Below are 17,724 nucleotides of genomic sequence, written 5' to 3' on the forward strand. Positions count from 1 at the left end.
CAGCACCAAATACAAAAATTGAATTTTTTACGAGTTTCATTCACGAGTTAATCAATCAAAAAATAACTGAAACAAATATTGCAGAGTTGAAAGATATCATGTTCCGATATCAGATTGGACCTAGTTCTTCGGGTAGCTTTAATCAAGGCCGTGTTTAGAATTCGAAGGCCCTTGGGTAAAAATTTGGTGGAGGCCCCTAAAAAAATATTTTTTCGAAAATCGTAAGTTTTAGGAAAAATATGTCGCTATTGCATTTAATCGATGGAAAACACGCTAGCTATAGAAAAATGCTTTAGCCAAAAGTTCTCAAGGGCAACAGAGGATATTCGCCTCTGTCCATGACTTTGACCTGCAATTTTAGTTATTTGATCTTGTTCTTCAAATAACCTTGAAAATTTACCTGGACTTTAAAGGTATTATTAACACAGATAAATAACCTTTATTTTCCTTGATAACTTTTTTCAAAAAAATTTTTCTGAAGCTACGATATGTACTATACGATTAAATGCCATAATGACATAGTTTTTAATCACATTTTCTCCGAAAGTGTTATTATTAAAGTGTTATTCTATCTCTTACCTTTTATAATCTAAATTGACTAATTACAACCCCCGTAAAATTTAACACAAAATTTGAAAAACATGGAATTATAAGCTTCTCTTTTATCCAACCTACATCGCTACGGCTTATTCTGAAATTACGGGAAATTTAGCCGTTTGCTACCCTTTTCAGACTTCAGAATACACGAACGGTTTATGTCCTAGCGCAGATTGTATTGGATTCACCATGCTTCGCTTTTTTCTTCCTTAACATATACTGACAGAATGTGCCATGTTTGGCAGAAATTAACTGCTTCTTAACTTTTACCAATATATAAGATACGATCACGGTGATATTGTTTAAGCTTAAGGAGAGTGTTATCTTAAGTATAACGATGACCCTTTGGACATAGAAGACATGAACGCATTTTCATTGCTACTAAAATAACTGTTGATCAGTTTTTATCACAGGTATGTTATTAATTATAATGTATAATTCTGAGAAATTTAAAGTGAATTAATGTTCCTATATGTTTTTGGTTGTATAAGTTTTGTGTGTAAGTTTTTATCAATTTTTCTCGAGAAGGAAAATCGCACGATTATAAAATACTTATTAAATTTGACGAAAAAAAAATAAAGCTTTCATATGAATATTATTTCAGAATGAGTTTCTTTTATGGCTGTGAACCTTCGCTTGTTTCGATGACATTTAAAATGGATATTGATCCAAAAGCATCTTCAAATTCCTTCCTATCTTCAAAAGTAGCACTATGGCAAAGCGTAAAAGAGTCAAAGTACTACAAAGTTATATGCATGCAATTACTGTTTTTTAACTAACAATGCTTTTTGAATATATCAATTCCTATATAGCTCTACTCTTAAAACCGAAACCGTAACTGTAAATAACGGTAGCTAAATAATAATTATAATAATAAGCCTTGATCCCAGTAAATGGGCAACGGCCTCTCCTTTCACAAATGTGAATGTTATTACAATAAGGGTAGAATGTCTAATGCGTTTCTACTCGCTTGTCTGTTCGCGTAGCAATTCTCGACCATGTATTTCCATTCCACCGTAGTTTCTGAACTCATCCGACCATCTCTTACGTTGTCTCCCACAATTTCTACTATTCATTCTTGGTGTCCAGAATATTATTCGGTTTGACCATCGATCGGTTTTTAATCTTAGAATGTGTCCTGTCCAGTTCCATTTTAGCTTTTTAGCGATAAACTTTGCTAAGCGAATTTGTATTTTTGAGCGTAGCTATATAACTCTCCGTTTTCGTGGGATAGCATTCATAATAATATTATTGTGTATACCAAGAAACTCGATAACACAATTGATTTGTAAATATTTTTCCAAAAATCCTTGTGTTTTGATAATAAACAATATGATTGGTTGTATAAGTTCAAGGTCAAAGTATTTTGAATACGAATGACCTCACTTAACATGTATACAACAATAACCGATGGTCATATTATTTAATATTTAAAAGTTTTATTTCTTATGAAAAACACTGATAACCTTACTACTAACTCTAGGTACCTTTATATTTATAATTCAAGTATAATATTAAATATATTAAATAATGCTATTGAACTACCCTTACAGAATATATTCTCATCTCATCTTTATCTATTACATTAATTTTATATATGAAATAAAATGAGAGAAAGATAAATATATTTTATTTCATGAGTTCACTATACACCACATGTGAAAAAATGTTTTGAAAATTTTTTCTTACATCATGCAATGGTTCACACAAAGCATAATTTTAATATAAACGATCACGCAAAACTAAAGGCTTATAAAGTTCGCTTAAATATTTAATAGTACTATTAATTTTTTTTAATTTTACCTGTATTTTCAAAAAAAAAAAATTCTGAATAATTATAATAATATAAGTGAAAATGTATTTGATTGTTAGGTACTTAATCATAGAATAATCATGCTTGTGTTCAGCCTACGTTTGATAGCTCGAATAACACAAGGAAGTAAAAAAACTTTCAGTTATAAAATTTCCAAGGCATTAACCTTTTTTTTACATATCTATATTCTCCATTTTGAATATCATTATTGTAAATTTTGAAAAAATAATCTATGTTACATTGCTTGTCTGACGTGAGCATCTACGTAATTCAAATAATAGCCCAGGCAAAACTTACATTGAACTTACACTAAATGGAGTATTACTAACTTTTGAGAAAACTGCGATTTTGGCTAATTTTTTGCGAATTTTCACCCATAACTACTTAAATGTGCGGGTTTCCAAAATTTTTACCTTAACCTTTTTTAAATTAAATTAAATTGGCTATAAAATAAGATCAGTGCTGTTTTTCTAAGTCAAATAGTTTTGGGGACGCGGCTCTTGGCAGAAAAAAGTATTAAGTAAGCAGAATGGAAATACAATTTTTATAAATCTTTTTTTTTCATAATAATTAGTGTTTTACTTTTATTTTTTCATAATTTATATATTTCATACATGTTGTCAAGGATGTAATCACATTTTTATAGAACTTTCTACTGCAGAAATTGCAGCATTTCAGCCCAGCTTTGTGACAACTGTAACCTCTAGTGTAGCCCTAACGATTAGCGATTTTTTTGAGTTTAATATAACTATTTTTCGTCAATTACATAAACAATATAATAGTTGAAGTAATTACAAAATAATTACTTAATTTTTATTTAATAATTTTTACATTAATTAAAACTGGTTTGTTATCATAACTTAAGAAAAATATTTGTCTCCGTATATCACTTTTTTTTGTAGTTGCAGTATCTAATTTATACAAGTAAAACAATAATTATTATGTAAAAAATAATGTAAATAGATTGCATTTAGGTACTTTGCTTACATAATACTTTTTTATGCCAACGTCCTTATTATTTCCTTTAAATAACGATAATTTTTCTGTACGACTGGTCATTTTTCCACATGGTTTGTCGTAAAATGTACCTGTACTTTTTACAATATCGAAAATATTACATTATACATAAAACCTTTCTCTTGAGTCACTCTATCTATTTAAAAACCCGCATCAAAATCCGTTTCATAGTTTTTAACATTTAAGCATGCACAGGGATTAGGGACAGTCCCTTTTGTTTTATACTATCTATTGATAATATTTAAATCACGATGAATCTCTGGAAAATGAATATGTCAAATCAAAATAAGTCGAATATTGCGAATTAAAATTTTTTGTTTCGATGCACCATTAACAAGTTATAACTTTCTATAGTTTTTTAATTTTTAGAATTACTCGAATAATTATTGAAATGTTCATAATAAGCAATGGAATAGAAACTAAGTTTTACTATATTTGAACATTATTTATTCTCTAAGTTTAACATTAATAGAGATGTTAGCGTTCAAGATTTTAAATGGACAAATATAAACACAATTTTAAATCGACAAATTTTCTACTCTGTACAAAATTTTTTTAAATAATATTAATAGAGTTTTTCTCAAAATTATAAACGATAATTAACGAAGCCCTAACTCGTTAATGGTAGATCGAAAAATTTCTTAGAACTTCTCGATGTATTTCGGCTTCACGAGTTTATTCTCCAGTGATTCGTTGTGACTTATTTTTCCTGTCCTATGACGTAAATAAATGATAAATAATTATATGTTTGAGGAGAGTTATAGTATGACTTATTGGTTATTTCACTAGTTTACATGAAAATAACTTTTCCATTAACGTTTGGCGAAAAGTATATCAAATTTGATTTTTGTACACGAAATTAAATATAATTGGAAACTGATTGGCAAATCTGAATCCCAAAATCATTGATCAAAAATTAGTTGAAATTAAAAAAAATTAAACATTAAAATTTTGTCGGTTAAACCAAGTCAATTTAATAAATATGGTGGAAACGCAAATAAATGTATAGTACATAATAAGACTTGATATATTACATAACTTAATTGCGCTTCAACCATTTATTTATTAAGGGAACTTTATCATTTATAATTGCAAAAATAACATTTTTAAAACATTAAAAAAAATTTGGAAAACGGTTGACCCTGCAGGTCATCCCTGAAACTTCCCGCTAAGTATTGACTCATAACGTGTAAAAAATTTTATCTATTCTGATGTTATATCCACTCGCATTTTATTGTAATTAGATGTGATCTTAGACTAAAATCTGATTAAATTTTTACAATCATACTAAAATTTTTGAACGGAGTATTGGAAATAGAGGGAATAAGATAATAAAACTTGTGTAGAAATGTGATAGATTACTGTTTTATTAAATTATATTACAAAAAAATAATATACAATAATTAAGTGTAACAAGTTTTTACTATTTTTTAAATTTTCAAATCGCGATAACTTTAGAATGAATAAACCGATTTTCACGCGGTTGGTGACATTCGAGGCAGTTTTTCAAGCTTCATGAAGAATCTTTAAGTTTCAATTGATAGAACAAAAAATTTTGAGGTTATTCCGAAAAAACGCTTTTTTGGGTTTTCTTTCGTCAACGATAACTCACGAACGAATCAACCGATTTTGACCGGACTGGTGGTGATCGACGTGGGTTTTTAATGTTGAGAGCTGATTAGTTTTTGGAATTGATCGATACAGCCGTTTAAAAGTTATTCAAAAAAAACCACTTAAAAAAATTTTTCAGTTTTTTTGAGATTTCTCGAAATCTATCGGTTCGAATCGGTCCAAATAGGCTTCAAAATCTATGTTTGGTCAAGTCCTTTCGAATGGCACCAACCGCGATCAAATCGGACAAGCCGTTCAAAAGTTATGAGAGGTTTACATACATCCACACACACACACACACACACACACACACACACACATCCATCAACGAATAGATACAGTAGTCGATCCACTCCTGGCAGACAACCAGTATGGATTCCGGAAAGGACGATCAACTCTTGACGCGATCAATCTGGTTGTTAATACGGCCAAGGAAGCAATCGCAGGAACTAGATGGAAGGGTGGAACGAAGAAGTACTGCCTGGTGGCCGCCTTGGACATCAAAAATGCTTTTAATTCCGCTAACTGGGACTGCATCATGCAAGCCCTTGAAGAAAAAAACGTACCAGCATATCTGCGCAGACTAGTGATTAGTTATTTCACAGATAGAGTGCTGAAATACGACACGAAGCATGGTCCAAGAGCATATGATGTAACCGGTGGAGTTCCACAGGGCTCTGTTCTTGGTCCACTCCTGTGGAATATCATGTACGATGGCCTTCTGAGATTGAATCTTCCAAGATGTGTCAAACTGGTAGCATATGCCGATGATGTTGCTGCAGTGATCGTCGCCAAACACCTTGACGAGATACAACACCTGTTTGACATCACTTTTGAGAAGATCAACCAGTGGATGGACACAGTGAATCTACAACTGGCAAAGCAGAAGACCGAAGCAGTGCTTATTACCAGCCGTAAAGAAGTTGAAACAATTAAGCTGAAAGTCGGAGACCAAGAAATCACATCACAACCTCATATACGGTATCTGGGAGTGATGCTTGATGCCCGACTCAACTTTAAGCAGCAAGTCGAACACGTCTGCACGAAAGCGTCAGTAGTGAGAGCTAGTGTCGCACGATTGATGCCGAACGTCGGAGGCCCAAAGCAGAGCAGTAGGCTACTATTGTCATCAGTAGTCACATCGGTACTCACTTACGGAATATCCATTTGGGCTGACGCACTAAAGACGCAAGATTCCTGGAGAAAGGCTGGACCAATATATCGGATGAGCGCACTACGAGTCGCAAGCGCTTTTCGCACAATATCGGAGGAAGCGGTGTGTGTCATTTCCGGAACTCTACCTCTTAGAGTTCTAGCTGAGGAAAGACAGAACCTTTATCAACGAAAGGCGTCAACCACACTGAGTGCTGAAGAACTCAAGGCAGAAGAACGACAGAAGAGCATCGCACGTTGGCAGCGTCAATGGAATGCTGCAGAGAAAGGCAGGTGGACTCACCACCTCATACCACGAATTGATGTTTGGCTGAATCGTAACCACGGTGAGGTCAACTACTATCTAACACAGATGCTATCAGGACATGGCTGCTTTCGAGAGTATTTACACCGCTTCAAGCACGATAATTCTCCGGAGTGCCCGTCCTGCCCAGGAGTACTTGAAAATGCGAAGCATGTTTTCTTCGAGTGTCCGCGATTTTCTACACTGCGTGATCAACTCGAAAGTAACTTACACCAGAGTATTCAACCAGAGACACTAGTAGAAGCAATGTTGTCATCGAGAGCCTCTTGGAACGCCATCAGCACATTTGCAACAGAAGTCCTCATAGGCTTGCGTTCCATCGAAAGAAGAAGGGCACAGGACAACAGCTAGAAGAAAGAAGGAATAACATCTTAGCTAGCAGAAGAAAAAGCAGTAGCTAAATTCTCCCCCCACGAAGTAATGCCTAACGGCGGATACCGTGGAGGACCAGAGTTCAGAGGATAGCGGAGGTTTTAGTCGGTATTAGCATTAACACGTCATCTTAAGTTAATGTCCGAGTCCGACATACCAGGCAAAACATCTAAGCCAGAGATTCATAAATGAATTTCCTTCGCTATATAAAAAAAAAAAAAAAAAAAAAAAAAAAAAAAAAAAAACACACACACACACACACACACACACACACACACACACTCATACATACATACAGCCATACAGACACCCTCGCGGAAGTAGTCAGGGAAGCTTCCTGACACCTTAAAACGTCGAGATCTGATGAAAACTCGATTTTGGCAAAACGGGGTGAAAACAATAACTTCCCTATTTTCTTAGCGGGAAGTTAAAAAAACGATTATATTTATTATTGGTTATTACACTGTGAGTAGAAAAGAAACGGTTCTCTAACTGTTACATTTTTTAACTTTTTCTAGTTTTTTTTTTATCTCTTAAAGACGTTCCCAAAAAAATACCGTTTTCTTATAAGATCATTTATAAATCATGTATATGAATTCTTATTAATGCCTTTTATAAGCAAGTTAATTTTCTGGTACCCCTTAATGTGTTTAATTTATAGATTTGAGCTGTTAAAGTTTACGTTTTTAACATATAAATCCTATTTTGAAGAGATTTTAAAGGTATGCTTTATAATGTAACAAGCCTATTTTTCTTAAGATTAACTTGAAAAACTAATTAATATTCATTAGTTAAAAACATGACAAATATTTTCCTATGAAAAAAATTATTACAAGCAGAACTCGTTTTTCCATAAAATTCATTTTAAAGTGATGAAATGAATGGCATTTGTCTCTTATTTCTTCTATGTAAGAGATTCTTTCTAAATTTTTAGGCATAAATATTTCAAAAACTAGGGTAAGCATATATCGAACAATTTTACTGTTAATTTTCGTTTAATTTTCTCAAATCAAAGAGAATCCACCCTCAAAATTTTAACTGTAAGTGTCAAATATTTGCATGAACTCATTTTTTGGGAACGTCGTTAAAACGGCCTACCATTAAAAAATGAGCAAATAAATTACTTTTGTCTGCTATTAGCCACCAGTTAGAAACTCATACGAAATACATTGCGTTGGTCAAACCTTCAAATGATGAAAAGTTTAGGTTACACAAATCACACGAGGTGGATTTTTTTTAATGATATATTTTCGAAGAACTATAAAAGTATTATTTACTTGGCGCGTCTATTCCAGAAAAACTTGGAACATACGCAAATATACGCTTTGTTAGTTTCCCAAAGTTAGTTAATATAGAGCTAAGTTTTAAGCCAAACTGTTTTTGATCATATTTTTATCAGAAACTTTTGTAAAATGTTGTTTTTTCGAAGAAAACTAAAGAAAAAATTTCCTTGAAAGATATACGAATGATCTAATAAAAAGTATTATTTACAAAATATTAACATGATTAATTAATTATAATTTTATTAGTCCAATAAAAAAACCTTGGACGATAGTAATCATGATTAAGTTCTTTGAATATACAATTTCTTTTCGCCCACATATTTTGATAACATGTTTCGAAATTATTTACGATAAAACGTTATGACTGCTCATAATAAAATAATTAAATTGTTACATGCGTTTATTAAAACAAAATACAACAAAACATGCACTCATTTAACCTCCATGTGTAGATAAATTAAAAATATAGATTATATTGGAGATGTAGTACATAAAAGTTCGTTTCCTGTATAATTCATCGCAAGGCAATAAATATATCTTAATGCTTCAGCTTCCGAATGCCCAACATTTTTTTAGAGGATTTACCCGAGTTTTTTAAATATATTGTAGCCTATTTAAGTATATTGCAGCCTACCTTAAACAAAACTTTTTTAAAATAATTTTATTTGAGCTTAATTTTAGTTCAACAAAATTCAACAAATACTTTTGCCAGGCCCGTGCGCAAGGGAGTGGTTTTGGGGGTCAAAACCCCTTCCATCGAGAATCTGTCCACATAAATTTTGAGCTAACAATATACTCATGAGACGCATTTCGACTAACAAATCAGATATCCTTGCATATTTTGAGCTCAGTATATTCTTTGACTTTGTCTTTGAGTTGAGTACTTCAAACAGAAAACCCGGATCTTGGCAAGGCTATCGAACTAGCTGAGGCTGCAAAACATATTTTGATTGAAAATATTTTAATTGGGGATGAGTTCAGGAAAATTTTCGAAACTATGAGCGATATCTGCGATGAATACGATATAGAAGTGCGGGTGCTAAGGTTCGCGTTTTAACAGACTCAACGCTCGAATATACAGACTGATTCAGTTGAAGAATATAAATCGTATTTTGAATCACCAATAAAATGAAAAATTTTGATGAATACTGCTTGCTCGACTGTTTGAACTAGTCGACATCTGGGTCGACGAAGTTCAACTTTGGCGAAAACGCATTGTCGGATGTCATACCGAAAATTCACTCGATATTTGCAATAAAAATGTATTTCCGAATGTCTACTAAATACATCGCGTTCTGGCAGTTTTGCCTATAACAACAGCGACGAATGAACAATCCTTTTCAACCTTGCGTCGTCTCAAAACATACCTTATATCGACAATATCTGAAGATCGGCTAAACGGTTTAAACGCCGCTCAATATACGACGGTGTAGAGGTCGATGAACACAGAGTTTTGGAAAAGTTTTTTTCTGTTCCTCGAAGAAATATTTTTTTAAAAAACAGTGACTGAGTATCATATTTTGACCCAATGAAATATTCTCTTAATCGAAAAAACAATTTCTTATTTTTATGGACTTTATAACCGCTATTAACGCGAACAAATGTTTGAACTCCTCTCTTGAATAATTGCTGCGCACGAGCCTGACTTTTGCGCTAATATTTTTATTTTCTCTGACTAAAATAAATTATTATAAAATTTAAACAAAAAAATTCTCTTGTGATTTTTAAGCTACAATCTTGGATTTCGAGAAACAGAAATTGAAATTGATAAAAACAGGAAAAATCAAATTTTTAAATTTTTTAATATTTGACCTTGACTTTAACTTTTTGTTGAGAAAATATTATTTAATTCTGCTTGTGAATTTTTGAAGTTCTTAATTCTTTTTGAGAAATGATCGTTTCCAATTTATTAATTTAGTAGGTATAGATGAATCGCGGAAATACAAGATAACGAGTATTGACAAATCAAACATTCAATCAATTTGCAACGTTTCGTTGATTCTATTGACTTTATAAAGCTCTGTAAAATACGTAAAAGACAATAGAAATTATCATTTCCTTAAAAACAACAATAGTATACTATCATCACAAAAGAGTTTTACTTTTGCTTAAATTTGAGATAAACAGATTCACCTACTAAATTAATAATTTTATTTTGCAAATGGCAAAGAGATTTTACTCCACGTTTTAATTTCGTATTTAGTTTTTCGAACACATGCTGTGCTTAAAGATATTATATCAATTAAAGTCAAAAAGAACCAGAAAATATCAAAACCCAATATGATCAAAACCTCTATATCAAAATTTGACCTCGAAAACAATTTACTATATACTATTTACATGGTAGTTTTTACATAGAATTAAAAATACTAAAGAATAAAATACAAATGATTCAGAAGTTTCTAATAACAACTTTTATACATACAATATTATATACATCGATTTTCTAATTTAATTTGCATTTTTCGCTATAATTTTCTATGAATTGTTTATTAATTTATGAGTCATCATGTGATACAATAAAATTTACAAATTTTAACCCGATTCTTTTTTTTCTTTATTTCAGATAAACAAAATAAAAATGGCTGAAGAAAATGTAAAAGTAATTGTACGATGTCGTCCAATGAACAAACGGGAATTGGACTTAAATTGTCGTGCTATTGTACAAATGAATGGTTGTGAAGTGAAATTAACAAATCCAAATGATAAGAACTGTCCGACAAAACAATTCACATTTGATTCAGTGTATGATATGAAATCAGCGACAGAAAATTTATATAATGATATTTGTTATCCATTAGTTGAAGTAAGAATAAATTTTGGAACAAGTGGTGTAATTATTTGTAAATTATATTAATCAAGGCCCTTCTAACCAAAAAAATTTATTTCTTTATATAAGGTTTTCCATTAAGCGCCCGTACTTACTTTTTGTAAGCGTGTTCAATGCCATCTTGCATTGAATTTAATATCACCTTAGTGCTCGAATAACAACCGTGGTTTTGCTGAGTGGCAAAGGAGAGAGATAATTTTCAATAATCTGATCGCATAAATCGGGTTTAACATTAAATTCATGATTTCTTGCGCTGTATGGCGCGTATGGCACGCAAACCTTTCGTGTTGAAATCATATGTTTTTGTGGTTCATCTCTATGTCTTCCAAAATAGAAAACAAATCTTTAAAAATAAAAATTAATTATTAACAACCCATGCCAGTTAAATCCACAACGTGGAATATAATTTAGTAAAGCAGCTAAGTGTAACAATATTCATTGACATAATGGTTTGTCCAAAAATATTTACTAATCAAAATTTTACGCCATATCCGCTATACGTTGTCAAAGTTCAAGCATCCTGATTTGAAATATACAATCATTTTCGAGATATTTACAAAAAACCGTATTTCTTTGACTGTCATTCTTTCTATCTAAATTTTCAATTCGTAAGAAATTATTTTAAGATTAAATGGGAGATATTAATGTTTCACTTTCGTGGATTACCGACTAGGGCTTAAAAATGATAATATTTACAGCCTAATACCTAGTTTATCAACTATTCTTCTATGGAGCTCTCGTTAATTTAATTCAGAAATAATTTCAGATTTACACCAATTCAAAAAAAAAAAGGTATTAAAAATCGTAACTTTAGGATAAGTTAGTTTACACGAAAATAACTTCTCCACGTTGGACGAAAAATTTTAATAAATTTTATTTTTTATATGAAACTCTAAATAAGAAACTCAAAACTCCTGTTATTATCTCAAAAAAATTCAGTAAAATTACTCTGCCTGTTTTCTTGTCTATTCAAGCAAATTTAACATTAAATTTTTGTCACTCTTAACCAAGTCAATTTAATAAATATGGTGGAAACGCAAATAAATGTATAGTACATAGTAAAGATTGATATATTACATAACTTAATTGCGCTTCCATCATTTATTTATTAAGGGAACTTTATCATTTATAATAGCAAAAAACACATTTTTTAAATTTTTAGGCATTCAAAACAACAAAAACGCCGTTGTATTTATTAATATAAATCCTTTCGGATGTTAATGTACATATCTTAACGGTTATAAAAAATTTGGATTTTATTTTTTTGTGACATTTTTGGTTCATTTTGACCGTTGGAGAAAGTGTCTTGAACTTTTCTAAACTTGCATTTTAGGTGGTGCGATACTTTTCTGACCTCCTGTACTACAACTACTTTTCTACTACAACTAGAAAATAAACCTTTTATTTTTTTGGGGCTTTTAAAACACTATTAATACACTATTAATATACACGTTTTTCTAAGAATTTCAAAAACATATCACTTTTTGGGGGTGAATTCACAAACAAGAAAGCAGGGACAATGTTCTAACTTTTTATAGTTTTATTGTCTATTTTTTATTATAACAAATCAAACCTTTTTGGATTTTAAAGATCGGCCGCGTAGACTATGAGAAAATAATCGTAGCAGGTTGAATAACGTAGTTTCGAGATTTCGTTTAAAGTTTTTTACAATGCATCGTTTTGTATAGTACCTAACCGGTTCATTTATATGGCTCAAACGTATTTTTATAAGACTAATGAACGTTTGTATGCAAAAAAAATTGATTTTTTCAAAATTTTAAATGAAAACTTTCCTTAAGGTATTTCTAGCATGAACGCACTTGTAGACAGTTTGACCTATTTTTGTTTCACGGATTTAAAATAATGTTAGCTGTGAGATTCCAAAATTGCAGAGTTTTGGTAGTTTAGATCGCGGAATAATCAGCTGCAAAGTTCGCGATTTTGAGGGTCAAAGCAGGTGAAACTCAGTGTCCTTCCAGCAATTTTTACGATATTGAAAATTTATTTCGACAGAATTGAAAGAAAAATTTTTAGAATAAAATATAAAAAAATTTTAGATATTAATTTTCTTTTTTGAGATATTTGACGTAAATTGGTCTAAATTGGGAACGAAGGCATTATCGTGTTTTAAACTATCAAAGTATAGTATGTATGAAACTTTGAGATTTAATAGTAAGCCCTAGTAAGTTCTTAAATTTAATTGATCATTAAATTCTGTCAAAAAAAAAGCTTTGGCATAGGAACTGCAAATACCATTCTTAGTAGGATTAAGGCTTAACAAAACGATAATACTTCTTCGAAATCTTCAAGGAAAGTACTGAACAGATAAAAATAGACATTCATACTTACAATTTTTATATAGAGGAAATATGAAAATAATTACACTACTGTTTCCAAGAACATCATAATTTCCAAATTAAACATTAATTTAATTTATTTTAATTGTAGAGTGTTTTAGAAGGATACAATTCCACAGTATTTGCATATGGACAAACTGGATGTGGTAAATCATTTACAATGGAAGGTTCAAGTACACCAATTGTAAAAATTGATCAAGTACCAAATTCAATAAATAATAATGTAACAATTAAAAGTGTTGAAGTGAATCGTTTGGATGATTCACAAATGAATGGTTCAACACGTGGTATTATCCCACGTGCATTAGAACATATATTTGAAGCAATTTCAGTTGCCAGCGATGTCAAATTTTTAGCATTAGTTAGTTATTTAGAAATTTATAATGAACAAATTCGTGATTTACTAATGCCATCAGAAAAATTAAATTCTTCAATGTCTGGTTTACCATTAAAAGAGATTCCAAATGAAGGTGTTGTTGTACAAGGTATGTATTTTCACCACACTATTTTTACCGCCGCTTCTAATAGTGCAGTAGAAGCGGCACAAAATACTTCAGTCAATCAACACCTTTCGACGAGATAATTAGACAGGATATTAAGGATATTAAGCATCGCAGGACAATTCATCTTCTGATGTACAAAAAATGTATAAAATACGAGTTATTTTATTTTTATGGGTGGTGTTGACTTAATATAAAGGTATAAGAACTGGGGCAGGGACGAAGCTAGGCTGTGTAATCAGGGCATGCTCAGGAAAATCAGGGTAGGCTGTTTCCACTTTTAAACATCTCTTTTTTATTTTCCCAAATTGTGTGGAATCTTTTTATTATTTTGCAACAAAAATTTGAGTCTCGAGCGGATTTCTTACGATTCATACAAGCCCAGAAAATAAAAGTCGAAAAACCTGAATATTTCGCGGTAAAACCGTGTTTTCTCATAAATACACGAACGGATTTGACTTTACTTAGTCTAATTTTTTTAGTCTCATGCTCAAATTTTTCTTGTGAAATGACCCACTAGTATTCATGTTGAAAAGGATGCTCTAATATGTACGGAATTGTTGGATACTAGCTACTAGCTCTTCACTGCTGGATACAAGGACTCCTGGATCGTTGCTGGATACAAGGGCTTCCAAAAATGACGGGAGATCAAAAATTTTTTTTATATTCTGGTACCGAAGTTACCGGTTTTATTTCTGTACGGCATTTATGTACTTAGTTTTGAATACTTATACTGTCGAGTCAGTATCCAGCAACGCTTTACATATTTGCTGGTGCCGGAGTGAGACACCAAGAAGTGGGACATTCATATTCTCACCTGTACCGCGCAAAACTGACGCCATGGTGATTAAACTTACTTTTACATATAGGAGCATCTTTTTCTACATGATGCTGGGGGATCATTTCATCCGAAAATTTATAGCATGGGCTTGTAGTCTATTATACTCCTCGCACTTTTCTTCAATGAGCTTCAAGTAAACATCATTTTTGTGGTTTTTCCTTCACAAAAATACATCAATACTCACCCAACTGCACTTTCATGAAACTATTCACCTTTTTTTAGAACTTTAGAGTCCATATTCAATAGTATAAAACTTTTCAGTTACAATGTCTTTTACAGTCTCCTTTTCTTACAATACCACAATAATTTTCATCAAATTCAAAATTTAATCCCTTTTGTGATTACTGCCACATTTTAAATCTTCAGCTTGTAGACTATCCTCATACATTGATCTATACATTTACCCAGCTCTCGAATGTTCTCGTCAATTTACTCTCTTACTGGTTGAATTGGACCAAATGGTTCAAACCGAAATTAAAAAATTTAGAATGGTATGTATAAATTATTTTTAATTATAGGTTTATCAACGCATCCAGTCCATAACATACAAGAATGTGAAAATTTACTACGAATTGGATCAAAAAATCGTATAATTGGTACAACATTAATGAATCAAAATTCATCCAGATCGCATAGTATATTTACAATAAGTGTGGAACAAATTAGTAAAAATAATTGTATTAGTCAAAATAGTTTAGAATGTAAAATGGATGATCAACAGCATATTAAAAAAGGAAAATTAAATTTAGTGGATTTAGCTGGTTCAGAACGACAAACAAAAACTGGTGCAACTGGGGATCGTTTGAAGGAAGCCACTAAAATTAATTTATCCTTAAGTGCATTAGGGAATGTGATATCAGCATTAGTTGATGGAAAATCTAAACATATACCATATAGAGATTCAAAATTAACAAGATTACTACAGGTATGTATCAATGTCTTTCTAATTCATCATTCCTCATATGCGGAGTATTTCGCAACATTATCCATTCATCCTAGTTTCCTTTAGGAACTATAAGATCTGAAATGAATCTAGATATGTTAGTCTTTTAAAATTTTGCAGTTCTTAGTCTTGGTCTTGTACATCTAGAATTGTGCACGCAGTGCCGGATTAAGACCATCGGGAGCACCCCTTTTTTGAATAATTGTAAAATTAATCGTTATTTGTGTATTCATAGCATTCGTACAGCCTATTCATATCATTCCAAGGTTATAAACGAAATAAAATGAACAAAATAATTTTTTCTGTTAAATTTTTTCGAAATTTGAAAAAAAAAATAACTTGAAATTGAAAATTTTTGTTCAAAAATAATCATATCAGATTTTCGTGGGGGCCCCTGCCCGTCGGGGGCCCTAGGCCATGGCCTAGCCCGGCCTAATGGGTAATCCAGCACTGTATGCACGGTGTCGTAGACTTTCGGCAATATCGATACAAGGACTGCAAATCCAAGAATGACTTTGCTCGCCTATCCATTAGAAGAAGATATTTTACAATTATTCGTGTGTTTCGTGTCTCCGCTAAAACACGATAAAGTTTCAGGAATAGTCTCCTAAATATTCCTATGGTTAGTTCTGATGCTAACTGGTTCAGGGGCGTAGCTAGATGGACAAGAGCCCCGGTTCAAAGAGAAAGGGAGGTCCTTACACCTCTTTCCCTGTAGCTTGAACTTATATAGACCGATTGGCTCTCAAACTTATAGATAGAGACAAGAAAAGAATACAATGACTTGCACTTATTCCTAGTAGGATAAGTCAAGTCTATACATCGTCTTTATGAGGGGTAGAATAGGCTATGTGTTTATAATGAAAGAAAATAGGAATAGTGAACAACGACATATATGAAATATTTATTAAAAAGATAAGATCGATAGCAGTAAAAAGATTTTTAAGAAAATTCCCAGTCAAATTCACAATCTATCTATTGCACGCTGTAATTTTTGCAAATTCGTCTATAACTTCAATAAGTACTTCCGGAAACAATAAACCTCCTCCTTTCTCTTCAAAGTTTAAGGGGCCCTCTGCACTTCGGGGATCTGGTGCACTGCACCAACTTGCCCTGTGTTAGCTACGCCACTAAACAGCCCTGGTGGAAAAAATGTTTGAAAAAATAATAGGCCTTAATCTGTAAAAGTCTTAGAACTTAGAAGAGTTATCCAGACTTATTTAGTCTAATTAGACAGTCCAAAAACGTTGAGAAATTCAGAGTTGTTCAGAGTTCCTAAGACTCTTTCAAAGTTTCGAAAACTTATTAAGACTTATTCTTTCTTTGAATGTTTTTTCCACCAGGGTTATTATTTCCACCAGGATTATTATTTAGTTATTCCGTCTATGCATCACAGCTAAAGATAGATATGTCTTTGCCCTATTCCTTGCTGAATTCCCTGTATGCCCATATACTTCGACTTTTTCATTTTTACTCAGAATTCGTGACTATAAATTTAACTTACAGACTTCAGTGTTTAATTTTACCTTTATTGTCTTTAAAATTTCGACGGTTTAATAAAAAAAAAGTGAATCCTGATTCCATTAGCTTTTATCACGATTCTAAGAATAAGCCAAGAAATTTTAATGTTTAATTTCTATCTGATTTCCTCTGAAGACAATGTTCAACGCTTTTACCCAGTAGAAATTGGAAATGATAAAATTTAGTTAGATCGGCATGAAATTTGATATCTGATGTCCTTTTGATTTTTGAAAAAGCGGTGTTTGTTAGTGAACAAAATTTACTCGAATTTGGAAAGTGCATTTTCAGCTCTTTCCGGAAAGGATATTCATACTATTCTACTAAGTAAAATTACTTTTTTAAACTGTATTTTTTTAATCCTAGGGAATTAATCCCTTTAATAATTTTATAGGATTCGCTTGGAGGAAATACAAGAACTCTTATGATTGCTTGTATCTCACCTGCTGACAATAATTATGATGAAACATTGTCAACGCTTCGATATGCAAATCGTGCAAAGAATATTTCAAATCAACCAATAGTGAATGAGGTATCGTATTTTTTTTTTTTAATATTTCCATTT

General features: G+C 31.8%; 1 protein-coding gene across 1 annotated transcript in view; it reads left to right on the forward strand.

Moving 5' to 3' along the window:
• The window catches only part of LOC123305344 (kinesin-like protein KIF17), a 41,347-nt gene that overhangs the window by 16,785 nt on the left and 6,838 nt on the right, over nt 1–17,724 (forward strand). The window contains exons 2-6 of the mRNA XM_044887035.1: nt 10,737–10,976; nt 13,449–13,539; nt 13,633–13,842; nt 15,217–15,623; nt 17,554–17,691. Coding sequence (XP_044742970.1) covers nt 10,752–10,976; nt 13,449–13,539; nt 13,633–13,842; nt 15,217–15,623; nt 17,554–17,691 — 1,071 coding nt within the window. The 5' untranslated portion in view covers nt 10,737–10,751. The remainder of the gene's footprint in view (nt 1–10,736; nt 10,977–13,448; nt 13,540–13,632; nt 13,843–15,216; nt 15,624–17,553; nt 17,692–17,724) is intronic.

The sequence above is a fragment of the Chrysoperla carnea genome, chromosome 1, assembly GCF_905475395.1.
Source record: "Chrysoperla carnea chromosome 1, inChrCarn1.1, whole genome shotgun sequence".
Lineage (NCBI taxonomy): Eukaryota > Metazoa > Arthropoda > Insecta > Neuroptera > Chrysopidae > Chrysoperla > Chrysoperla carnea.